The sequence below is a fragment of the Heteronotia binoei genome, chromosome 11 (genome assembly GCF_032191835.1).
Source record: "Heteronotia binoei isolate CCM8104 ecotype False Entrance Well chromosome 11, APGP_CSIRO_Hbin_v1, whole genome shotgun sequence".
In the NCBI taxonomy this organism is placed as follows: Eukaryota; Metazoa; Chordata; class Lepidosauria; order Squamata; family Gekkonidae; genus Heteronotia; species Heteronotia binoei.
In genome coordinates, this window is record NC_083233.1 from 5,413,263 (window position 1) to 5,425,638 (window position 12,376).

General features: G+C 46.6%; 1 protein-coding gene across 1 annotated transcript in view; it reads right to left on the reverse strand.

Annotated features, from left to right (window-relative positions):
- HEPH (hephaestin) overlaps window positions 1-12,376 on the reverse strand; it is a 61,604-nt gene that overhangs the window by 20,324 nt on the left and 28,904 nt on the right. The window contains exons 13-16 of the mRNA XM_060249100.1: window positions 10,449-10,665; window positions 9,566-9,705; window positions 4,312-4,443; window positions 2,024-2,130 (exon numbers count right to left, since the gene is read on the reverse strand). Coding sequence (XP_060105083.1) covers window positions 2,024-2,130; window positions 4,312-4,443; window positions 9,566-9,705; window positions 10,449-10,665 — 596 coding nt within the window. The remainder of the gene's footprint in view (window positions 1-2,023; window positions 2,131-4,311; window positions 4,444-9,565; window positions 9,706-10,448; window positions 10,666-12,376) is intronic.

Below are 12,376 nucleotides of genomic sequence, written 5' to 3' on the forward strand. Positions count from 1 at the left end.
GGCATTTATATATTTTTAATGCTGATTTATTGATGCACAATACTGAAAAAGGTGTATATTATGTAAGTAATTCTGCATGAGAAAAGAGAAAATGGCATGAAAAGAGAAAGTCACAGGTTCAGTTCACCCAAGAGGAAAAGTGGAATCAAAATGGGGATTTGAGGGTCAAAAGAATGGGGCTGAAATATGTGAATGAACTTTCAAAAATATGCTCATTTGCAGTTACAACCTCCAGATGCTTTCTGGAGGCATAGTTCACTCACAGTCACACTGCATCATAAGCCTTGCACTGAATCATGGGTCTTGAGTAATAAACAGCTAAAAGTCCTAATGCAGGCCCATTTAATTATGTTATACTGCAGCACAACTTTTTGTAGTCTTGAGATTTAATGTCTAACTGCAACCTTAAAACTTCCATCTATATAATATTGTGCAAAATATGCATGCAGAATAACTGTAATTTATGGGATAACTGTATGCACAGCCTTTGAACCACTGGAAGATGGCTAATAGTAGTGTTACATCAATATAAGGAGAGCAGCTGTAAGATCTTGTGGGCAGGGTGAAGGGGTGGCTGCAGCGTTCAATATGGTGCTGCTGCTCTCTGTATTTATATAGAAAAAACAAAGGAGGAAGAAACCCAGCCAGGGAAACAGGGTGCATACTCAGAAGGCTGAATATAACAAACTCAAAAATATAACGTATTTACTACACAGTGTAACAATTAACAGTTAAAAACAAAATAGATACATAGAGATGATAAAACTCAACCTACAGAAATTGCACATCAACTGAACATGGGGCTGCCAATCCCCAGGTGGGGGCAGGGGATCCCCCAGTTTGGAGGCCCTCCCCCCGCTTCAGGGTCATTAGAAAACTGGAGGAGGGGAGGGAAATGTCTGCTGGGAACTCTATTATTCTCTATGGAGACTTATTCCCATAGAAAATAATGGAGAATTGATCCGCGGGTATATGGGGCTCTGAGGGGGGCAGTTTTTTGAGGCAGATGCACCAAATTATCAGTGTAGCATCCAGTGCCTCTCCCCAAAATACCTCCCAAATTTCAAAAAGATTGGACCAGGGGGTACAATTCTATGGCCCCAAAAGAAGGTACCCCAATCCTTCATTATTTACAATGGAGGGAAGGCATTTAAAAGGTGAGCGGTCCCTTTAAATGCGATGGCCAGAACTCAATTGTGCTTGTCACACCCTCGCTCCTGGCTCCACCCCCAAAGTCTCCTGGCTCCACCCCCAAAGTCCCCAGATATTTCTTGAATTGGATTTGTCAACCCTAACTGAACATGAATCACATAACAGAATATCTCAAAAAAAGCCACTAGATTAGATGTGTTTTGGCTCTGAGAGCCTTCTCCAGTGACCTAAAACCAAGTAGCACACACGTAAGACAAATTGTAAAAATTAAGATTTTTAATATTTTAAAATTATAATAATATTTGTAATATTTTAATATAAGAGTGGGCTCCAAATGAAAATCAGACCTGTATGAGCCAACCCCAAAAGAGGACGGTGTCTCTCTCTGATTATTCTGTCTCTGGCCAAGTCTCTCTCATCTCCATGTGTGCTGGTGAAAATCCAGCCAGCAGTTCCTCAGTGCTCTCTCTATCGGTGATCAGATGATTGATCCCTCAGCAACACTGCCACAAGGCAGGAGCTTTTAGAAACAGCACCAGCCCACTAGATATGCCAAGCATGGATCTTTCTAGCTGGCTGCCTTCACATGAATAAAGACAAAACAATACTAAGCAGTTTGGTGGGGGGTAAGAATCACATTCCTGTATCATTCACACATAGAGCCACACATGTATCATACGAAGGGGATGAAAAGCAGAGAGGTGAAATCCTCTTTAAAAGAGGTCTATTTTCCTCCCTTTCTTTATTATGTGGATGGAAGCTCAGAAAGCCAAGGTCTTCTGTTTCTGAACAGAAGCTAGTGTGAACACAGGCTTCATTTCAACATCTTGAACCCCCCCCCCTCAAAAAAAAAGTAGTGGAAAAATCTCACCTTTACTGGGTCAACTTTGGAATAATAGACCCAAGAAATACAGGCAGAATCGTTTGGTCCTGGGCCAGATCGTTCAGGAACATCCCAGCGGTACGTTGCAATTTCACCTAAGAATGAAAGGGGGGTTGGGAGGGGGAGCATTTTATTATTTCTGTTAAGAATCTCATCTCAGACCTCTATCTAGCCGTGGCTAGATGGCTCAGGTTGAGTAGGTTGAAACTAAATCCAGCGAAGACAGAGGTCCTTTGCTTGGGTCGCTGTGGTCTGGGAAGGGAAATTCCCCTTCCAGCTCTTGACGGTGTGCCATTGACAATGGCGCACAGGGTCAAGAGCTTGGGGATACTACTTGAGCCTGCCTTAACCATGGAGGCCCAAGTAGCAGCATTTTTTCATCTTAGGTGGGCAAGGCAGTTGACTCCTTTCCTGGAGCAGGACGATCTGGCAACAGTGATCCATGCAACGGTCACCTCAAGATTGGATTACTGTAATGTCCTCTACATGGGGCTGCCCCTGTGCCAAACCTGGAAGTTGCAGCTAGTGCAGAACGCCGCCGCTCGGCTGTTATTAGGGCTCCCTAGAGGGGAGTACATTCAGCCGGGCCTCTGGGACTGCACTGGCTGCCAATAATATACCGAGTCTGGTACAAGGTGCTGGTTATTACCTTTAAAGCCCTATATGGCCTAGGACCTGCCTACCTTAGGGACCGTCTCTTCCCATATGTCCCCCAGAGAGTGCTGTGATCTGGCTCTCGAAATCTGCTTGTAATCCCCGGGCCAAAGGAGGCCCGGTTGAAGTCAACTAGGGACAGGGCCTTCTCAATCACAGCCCCTTGCTGGTGGAACCAGCTACCGGAAGAGGTCAGGGCCCTGCGGGACATTGGACAGTTCCGCAGGGCCTGACAGACAGTCCTCTTCCTGTTGGCTTATAACTGACCGGCATTGAAATACTCTGAAGGAAGTCTATAAGACAGCACACTGACATTGATTGATGTAGCGATATATTAGTTGTTTTAATTATGTAAATTATTATTGTATTTTAATTCTGAATTTTATTGTTAGAACTTTTATGCTGTGAGCCGCCCTGAGCCCGCTTCGGTGGGGTAGGGCGAGATATAAATCAAATAAATGAATGAATGAATGAATGAATGAATGAGGTGAATCTGGTACTGCTAGGCAATGGGGCTGATCTCAATCTGTCCTCCCGTGCAGTTTTTGAGTCGTTCTGTGGGGAAGAAATGGCTCCGCAAGATCAGCATCTCTCTGGTTTGACTATTAAAGACAGTATGGAAATATGTCAGAAGAAAGGGTGATGTGAGTCAAAGACATGCTGGATTTTCTTTTTCAAGCCCATCTGCCACCTTCCTGAAAGCACATTGTGAAGGCACTGAAGGGGCTCAGAGGAAGAATGGAGTATGGTAACCACCCAGCACACCCAGCACCCAGCTCCAGGGCCCTAGAGAGCAACATTCTGCTCCTTCCCTGGGCCCTGGCCTGGTGTTCCTTTTCTGCCTCCAGGAATCAGCCTGGGAAGTCCGTGACCCCTGGCAAGTGTGCCACCATGTTGGGATTATACCAATATATATATTGCTTCAGTCAGACTGACTAACGAGGAGAAATATATTTTTATGTCCCTCAATTCTATGTAGGGTTGCCAAATCCAATTCAAGAAATATCTGGGGACTTTGGGGGTGGAGCCAGGAGACTTTGGGGTGAAGCCAGGAGATATTGGGGGTGGAGCCAGGAGCAAAGTCGTGACAAGCATAATTGAACTCCAAAGGGAGTTCTGGCTATCATATTTAAAGGGACCACACACCTTTTAAATGCCTTCCCTCCATTGGAAATAATGGATAGGGGCACCTTCTTTTGGGGCTCATAGAACTGGACCCCCTGGACCAGTCTTTTTGAAACTTGAAGGGTATTTTGGGGAGAGGCACCAGATGCTATGCCGAAAATTTGGTGCCTCTAGCTCAAAAAACAGCACCCCAAAAGCCCCAGATACTTGTGGATCATTTTCCATTATACCCATAGGAATTGGTCTCCATGGGGAATAATGGAGTGCCCAGCAGATATTTCCCTCCCTCCCTCCCTCCCCCCGCTTTCTGATGACCCTAAAGCAGGGAGCCCCTGCCCCCACTTGGGGACTGGCAACCCTAATCCTATGTTATGAGCCCAGAGAGAGGAGAGAACTCCATCATGCCAGAAGCCTTGTCTAATAACAGGATGAAGGTGCAGCAGCAGGGGCTCAGCTGCGGGCACTAACCAAAGGGGAAACAGCAGAAGGAGACTCACCAGGCTTTGCCACTTCAGGCTCCGTCTTGCTCTTCTCCACTATCCCATGGGCATGAATGGAATAAGGCCGTGTAGCATTGTTCTTGAACACAAGGTTGAGGACTTCGCCCACTTCTGCCCAAATGAACGGCCCTGGAAATGGGAAGAATCATAGAGTTGGAAGGGACCTCCAGGGTCATCTAGTCCAACCTCCTGCACAATGCAGGAAACTCACAAACACCTCCCCCTAAATTCATGGAATCCTCATTAGTGTCAGATGCCCATCTAGCCTCTGTTTCAAAACCTCCAAGGAAGGAGAGCCCACCACCTCCCGAGGAAGCCTGTTCCACTGAGGAATCGCTCTAACGGTCAGGAAGTTCTTCCTAATGTTGAGCCAGAAACTCTTTTGATTTAATTTCAACCCCTTGGTTCTGGTCTTACCTTCCGGGGCCACAGAAAACAATTCCACACCCTCCTCTATATGACAGCCCTTCAGGGACTTGAAGATGGTGATCATGAGTTGCCCATGGAGTTTAAATATTTGCACGTAGGGCCAGTTCCAGGTTTAGGGGAGCCTTTGCCCACCACCAGGTACTTCTGGCCTCCTCCCAAAACCTATGTGCCTCCCCCCCGCCCTGCTTATGTGTCCTTCCCTTGTCTGCCCACAAGCCCAGCCTGCAGATGTTTCCCCAGTGGTTCTGGGCAGTGTGGACAGCAGGGGAGCATGAGGAGTGGAGTTCTAGGGGGTGCCACCACCAGTGGGCCCTGCCATAAACCCTGGGCCCCAGCAGCTGCCCCCTCCCTGGGGTATGCTGACACCAGACCTGGGCCAGAGACTGTAGCAAGGAGGAAGCTGGTGGCTCTAAGCAGCAGCAGGTCTAGCTTCAGTCTCTGCTCCCCAACTGAGTGCCCCTGGTCACTGGAGGCAGCCGAGTCAGTCTTGCCTACTCAGACAGGCAGCAGCTTCCTGGGGCTTCGGTCTTTCCCTGCTTCTTACTGGAGATGTGGGGATTGACCCTGGGACCTTTTTCATGCCAAGTAGGTAGATGCTGCTGTTTGGACAGGAGTTAAGAGTAATAGAATCATAGAGTTGGAAGGGACCTCCAGGGTCATCTAGTCCAACCTCCTGCACAATGCAGGAAACTAACAAACACCTCCCCCTAAATTCACGGGATCCTCATTGCTGTCAGATGCCATTCAGCCTCTGTTTAAAAACCTCCAAGGAAGGAGAGCCCACCACCTCCTGAGGAAGCCTGTTCCACTGAGGAATTGCTCTAACGGTCAGGAAGTTCTTCCTAATGTTGAGCCGGAAACTCTTTTGATTTAATTTCAACCCATTGGTTCTGGTCCTACCTTCCAGGGCCACAGAAAACAATTCCACACCCTCCTCTATATGACAGCTCTTCAAGTACTTGAAGATGGTGATCTTATCACCTCTCAGCTGCCTCCTCATAAGAACATAAGAGAAGCCATGTTTTCACGCTAAACATTCCCAGCTCCTTCAACCTTTCCTCATAGGACATTGTCTCCAGACCCCTCACCATCTTCACTGCCCTCCTCTGGGCCCGTTCCAGCTTGCTTTAGGTTACAAAGGCTATAGTCTGCAAAACGTCCAGGAATGGTCCAGAAGTGACAGCAAAACACCACATGCCAAGGGTAATCTAATTTAATTTTTTTATTTATACCCTGCCCTATCCCGCAAGTGGGCTCAAAAACCAGGAAGAAAAGGAAGACATTCTTGCGTTGCTCACAGCATTACTGGGTAACCTGGAGGGAGAATCAGGTATCTGCTGACAGAATGACAATTCCACAATCCAAACTCAGTTGTCTGTTCCTTTGCTACTGGTGGCATCTGATCTTATTTTTCTGTCTTAAGAGACTGAGGCTGAAGTGCTAGACACATTTACATGGGAGAAACCCTTTACCAGCAAGTATGCACAAGACTGTGCTTTAAGCAATGGGACACTTCTGAAGAAATGGGCATATACAGGTGCCTTATAGAACTGGCTGACCCAGGTTGGCACTGGTGGGGCCTTTCCAGAACGTCAGACAGGTGTGCTGCATGTCTCTTTACATTGTTGATTGAATGCATGACCTGCAGCATGCAAAGCAAGAACTTCCACCGCATTCCCAGCAACCCAAAATGAGCTGCAGTCTTCTGGGCATTACTTGGGACTGAACACGGTGGGCTCTGACTCTAAGGCCTGCAGCATCAGGGACTAAGGCGATCCAGTCTACACTCTGCAGAGCCCTTGAATTTGTTGGTGGACAACCTGAGGTCTGTTGATCTGGTGGTCAGTCAGAGTTCTGCATCTCCCAGAAGCATGCAAAATCCCAGTGCTTGTGTGGCTGCATGTAAGTTTCACAATAAAGCCAGTAACGGCCCCACAAGGTAGTCTGAGGAAGCAAAAATGGCACAAGAGAAAGTGGAAGTCACTTCTTCCCATGTACTGCAGCCACAAGGAGGAATGGGCAAGTGTGAACCTGGGAGGCACAAAAATCCCATTGAGTGGCCCCAACCAAATGAGGGTTTTGCCACACGCAGAGCACTAGCCCTAAGAGGGAGCCCTCATTGTCCTGGTGCCTCAGAGGGCTTTCTGGTCCTGAGTAATTGTCCATCCACAAAAATGTGTTGCTGTGGCCAGGCACCTTCTGGCATGCCTTCAGGTGTGTGCAGACACTTTTCAATGGCTGTGTGAGTTTCCCCACACACATAACAAAAGTTGCCTGCCTTCAGCACAAGAAAATTTCCAAGGGAGCTTCCAGTAGGAATTACTGAATCAGAGGGTGATTCCGCATTAGCCTTTGCTCCGGCTCCGGTGCTGTGTTTCCCCCGGGGCAGACGTTGGTTTCCACATCTCTTGACCCAGAGAAGCAGTTTGACCCGCCTCTAAAGCGGTGTCACCCCGCATCTAGGAGATCATCATTTTGCGAGAAGTTTATTTTTGATGCAGTTTTGGAGCTCGAAATTTATGTGCGAAACTCACACCAATGCGCTGTCAAACTACTCGTATCAGTAGAACACACCCACATAACGCCACGCCCATGATTCTGCCCAATTATTTCGTCATACTTCCTTAATTTTACTCCCTTTGAAAATTAGCCAATATTTTCCTGAAATAAAGTAATTTTTTTAAAACAAATCACGTTTTACGTTACAACACGAAAAATATATAACGATGTAACGCGATTTTCTTTTACTGAATACATCCCTTGCTTCCACCCGGCCCCATTCTTTATGGTATTCCACGTGATTTTGATAATGTGTCATTGCATTGTGATTACTTTCTTCCCCCCTCCGATTAAAATCATTGCTATTATAATTTTTTTTCAAATGAGATTGTTACAACACAACTAAATAAATAGCAATGTGACACAAACTACTTTAAAGATGCGCGACTGCCACCTTTATCGATCCCCCCCTCATGGCCTCAAATGGAACGGGAATTTGATTATGTTTATAGGTTTATATTTTTGATAGGTTGGGGAAACTTTCTTTCTTAACCCCTTGGCATAAATCTCCCCCCCCCCCCACCATCTTCATGCATCTATTCGTAATTTGTTATAGCTTTTAATGGAAAACTGTGTACTTAACATTCAGCATGTGTGGATAAAAATGGTGGATCACCGACACAGATTTCCCAGGGCTTAGATAACCTGCCAATGGCAGGGCGAAAGGAAAACAAGTGACTTTGCCAGTATTATGCCTCTGGCATTATGTTGTAATGCAAACAAACACGATCACGTTGTAAGGTGAACACGCATGCGTGTTAAAAAAAAGGGGGAAATGTATGAGGGAGGGGGAGATTGCTACGATTGTGGGGGAAACTCCGGGAGCAGCAGCAATGCGGAATCAGAACACACAGAACAGATTGGGAATTGAATCCGGGAGAAATCCTCTAGTGCGGAATCGGGAAATCACACCCGCATGGAACAACCACAGAGCAAAAGGGAGGCAAACGCCAAATGCGGAATCAGACAGAATTTCACCTTCTGGTTTGACACTACCAGGCTTGACTTTAAAAGAGGATGAAGGAAAATTTGACTACTACAGAACATCATCATCTCCTTTTGGGTTTTGTGCCCACTCTTCCCACTTAGCCAGCTAATCAGCACTTGACTGTGGTCCATCATCCCCCTGACCAGCTTCTTCACTCTTCTGAATGGGTCTCGTTTTCATTTGTGTGCTGCAGAAGAACAGAATCCATCTTGCTCTTAGATTGCTGCATCTTCTGGCCTCCCTTTGCAACACTTCTCAACTCATTCTGACCAATTTCCCACTCGCCTTTGCCTCTTTCACACTCCTCTTCTCTGCGGGGCTTCTGCTGGATTTCACGCTATCTGCCCCGGGGCTGCAACTAGCATCACTTTTTTCGTGCAGCAAGCAGAAACCGGTTTTTAGAGGATCTTGTTTGCTGTGCAAAAGAGGCAGAGCAAGTTGCAGCCCCGGGGCAGATAGTGAGAAATCCGATGGAAGCCCTGCAGAGAGGAGGAGCGTGAGAGTGGTGTATGGCTAGTGGGGAATCAGTCTGTGTCCTTCCTCTCCTTGCACCCATGTCTATTTTTGCCAACTGAGGACAACACCTCATGCACTCAATGAAGGATTCCCTGGCTTATGAAAGTGTGACTATAGATTTGGTAGTTTTTAAGTGCCACAAGTCTCTGCCTTGTTTTGGCTACGATGATGATGATGATGATGATGATGATGATGATGATGATGATGATGATGATGATGATGATGATGATGATATTGGATTGATATCCCGCCCTCCACTCTGAATCTCAGAGCTACTCACAATCTCCTTTACCTTCCTCCCCCACAACAGACACCCTGTGAGGTGGGTGGGGCTGCCCTTTCAAGGACAACCTCTGCCAGAGCTATGGCTGACCCAAGGCCATTCCAGCGGGTGCAAGTGGAGGAGTGGGGAATCAAACCCGGTTCTCCCAGATAAGAGTCCGCACACTTCACTACTTCACCAAACTGTCTAGAAAGAAGGGGCAGAGGTGCTAGAACGGTCTGTACCATTCAGACATAGTTTTTTCATTTAAAAAACCAAGAAATTACTGGGCTTGAATTTTGTTCATGATGTGTTAATTGTACTTTAAGACATTTATTTGACATGGGAAATGATTCAAAAATGGCATCACCCATCTACAGCATGAACTGGTACAGTCCACTTTGTAGCCTCAGAATCCTAACAGGCCAGGCTCCTGCATTAGAGAAAACTTAATGTAGCCTGAGCGAAAGCAGTCAGCATCAGTATATGCTTCTTACCCAAGATGCCCAAATGTTCTTCATCACTGCTCCTGTTCTTCGGGGTCTTGAATGTCCCATCCGTATATTCCCTGTAGACAGCTTTCTTGTACCTGGAGCCAAGGAGTCCATTCCCACGGCTGAGAAATACATTGCCGTAGCTGTGAAATTCAAAGTTCTTTGTTGCATTACTGAAGCTCTGTTGATATTAATAAAACAACACATATCTGCCTGCAAGAGGGCTCCTGACTGTGAATGGATGTCACCTCTGGGGACCTGAGCTTCCACAAAGGAAAGGCTCCAGGGAGTTCGAGAAGAAAGCGTGGCTCTAACTGGCAGAGCTCTTGGACTGAGGACAGTCTCTTTCTGCTCTACTGCCTGAGATCCTGCAAGGCCAGGGACTTGGTCAGCTGCTAAACTGTTGAATATATATAATAATTACTATATTATAATACTATAACATTTATAACATAATATTATGATGTATAAAAATTCACCACAACAAATTCCACAATGTTTGTTGTTGTTTTGCAAATTAATCTTGACTTGTATGCATCAGTGAGTGGGCCTTCAAACTTTGCCTGTCCCCACAGAAATACTCCCTGCCTCCATCTCCTGCCTGAACAGTCCATCTGGATTTTCTGACACTCCCCCAGGAAGCAGCTGGCTTCCCATCTGCAGCATCTTCTCTGCTCCCTGTAGGGGACTGTCACAGGCAGGAAGGAGTTGCCCAACTATTGCCACCTAAAAATATGGCTAACTGTCCCCACTTCTGGTCCACAGAGATAAAGCAAGTATATTCTTGCCACTGTGCTTCATAGTGGAGGAGGCAAAAAGCAGATTCTTTTTCCTGGCAATTTGTGGAAATGAGGCAACCAAAGCTCATTTACTTCTGTAGCGTTACCTTTCCTCACCAGAGCCATTGTGTCTTTCCAGCTCCCAACTGCGGTCTGGGGCGTAGTCCCAAACCACCTCCTCTGCCATGATGTAAACAGTCCTCACTCTCTCATATCGTCTGCTGAGAAAAGGTTCCTTCTTCTTCCCACACTGCTGAACTGAGTAACGTCCCCTCATCCCAGATTGGTAATGGTTGCTTGTCTGACAGTAGACCTCAGAAGACCCTAGAAGAAAAACATCATGGATGGGGCTGCAGAGATCCTTCACCAGACGACATCAGACAGACCTGAGACTTAAAGAGAAGTCATTGAGGTCTCTCCATCTGCTGTGGGAGCCTGGCTGCCAAATGACTTTACAGTTTGCATGACAAACACATTCAGTCAAATCAAACAAGGGGCTGTTCTCAACCTGCCTGTGATGTTTCAATCCAGCTTCCTGCCTTTCCCTGCTTACATATAAACTGCCACATGCATCTTCCTCCTCCTGTTTCTCTTTAAAGAACAACTGCAAAGCTGATCTGGGGATGAGAAAGAAGAAGACATCTTGCATTAGAGGCAGTAGCCAACTGCTGCCATCTGCAGCTAGCTGTGGATGCAAACCGGCAGAGCCACGTTTTTTAAAAAATGGAATCCAGAACCACCAACAAAATATAAAAACAAAATGAAACGTAGCCTAGGGTTGCCAATCCCCAGGTGCGGGCAGGGGATCCCCCTGGTTTGGAGGCCCTCCCCCCGCTTTAGGGTCATCGGGGGGGGGGAATGTCTGCTGGGAACATTCTTTGCTTTGGTATTATAAAGGCATTTCTTTCCCATATGGTATAATGGAGAATTGATGGGCAGATACCTGGGGCTCTGTGGGAGCATAGCATCCAGTGTCTCTCCTCAAAACACCCTTCAAGTTTCAAAAGGATTGGACGAGGAGGTCCAATTCTATGAGCCCCAAAAGAAGGTGCCCCTATCCTTCATGATTTCCAGTGGAGGGAAGGCGTTCAAAAGGTGTGCAACCCTTTTAAATGTGATGGCTTGTCACAACCTTGCTCCTGCCTCCACCCCCAAAGTCCCCAGATATTTCCTGAATTGGACCTGGCAACTCTAACTTGGCCCCAGAGAGAAGAAATTAGATCTGCACTAAGGACACTTCCAACTTGATCCCACTGCTCTACAAAAGAAAGAAAGAAATGCCTTTATAACACTGAAGCAAAGCATATGTTCATCCAAACCTGCGTGGCCCAGGCCAGCCTGATTTTGTCAGATCTCGGAAGCTAAGCAGGCTCAGCCATGGTTAGTATTTGGATGGGAGACTATCAAGGCAGGCAATGGCAAACCACCTCTGAGATCTCTCTTGCCTGGTAAACTTGTAGAATGTAGGCCCGAGTGAGTTTAGCCCTTTTCCATCAGAGCAAATGGGGCCCAGTACTTCTATCCCTTGGTTCAGCATTCTCACAAGGCTTTGCAGTCTAGGTGACTGCTGTTTTTCCCAAGCAAGTACATTTTACATTCTCAAGTCTGTGGTGTCAGCCCGAAGTCTAAACGTCTAGGTATCAGGGTACTTTTCCTTGGCCCAGGGGGTGTCTAGATCTTTCTGACCTCACAGCCTATGAGCTGACTCCAAGCGGAGTTCAGTGGGCTGCTGAGGGGCACGGCTTGGGTCTTGTCAAGCTCATCCCATTTCCAGATTGACAGCTACCTGCAATTCTACAGATTCCTAGAAAGGCATATAATGGGTGTTTTTCACTTACTCTGGGCTGCATATCAACAACCCACCAGTGATTCTGTGGGGGTCATGATTTGCAGATAAGAATATTCCCATTCAGTACACACTGTCTTTTCTTTGGTGAATTATGCATTGAGGCGATGTTGTTATGTTTTCTGCTATGTGTGTTCAAGGATTAAGGTTCAATAAATAGACTTTAGTGTGAAGCAGTTGTCATCCCTC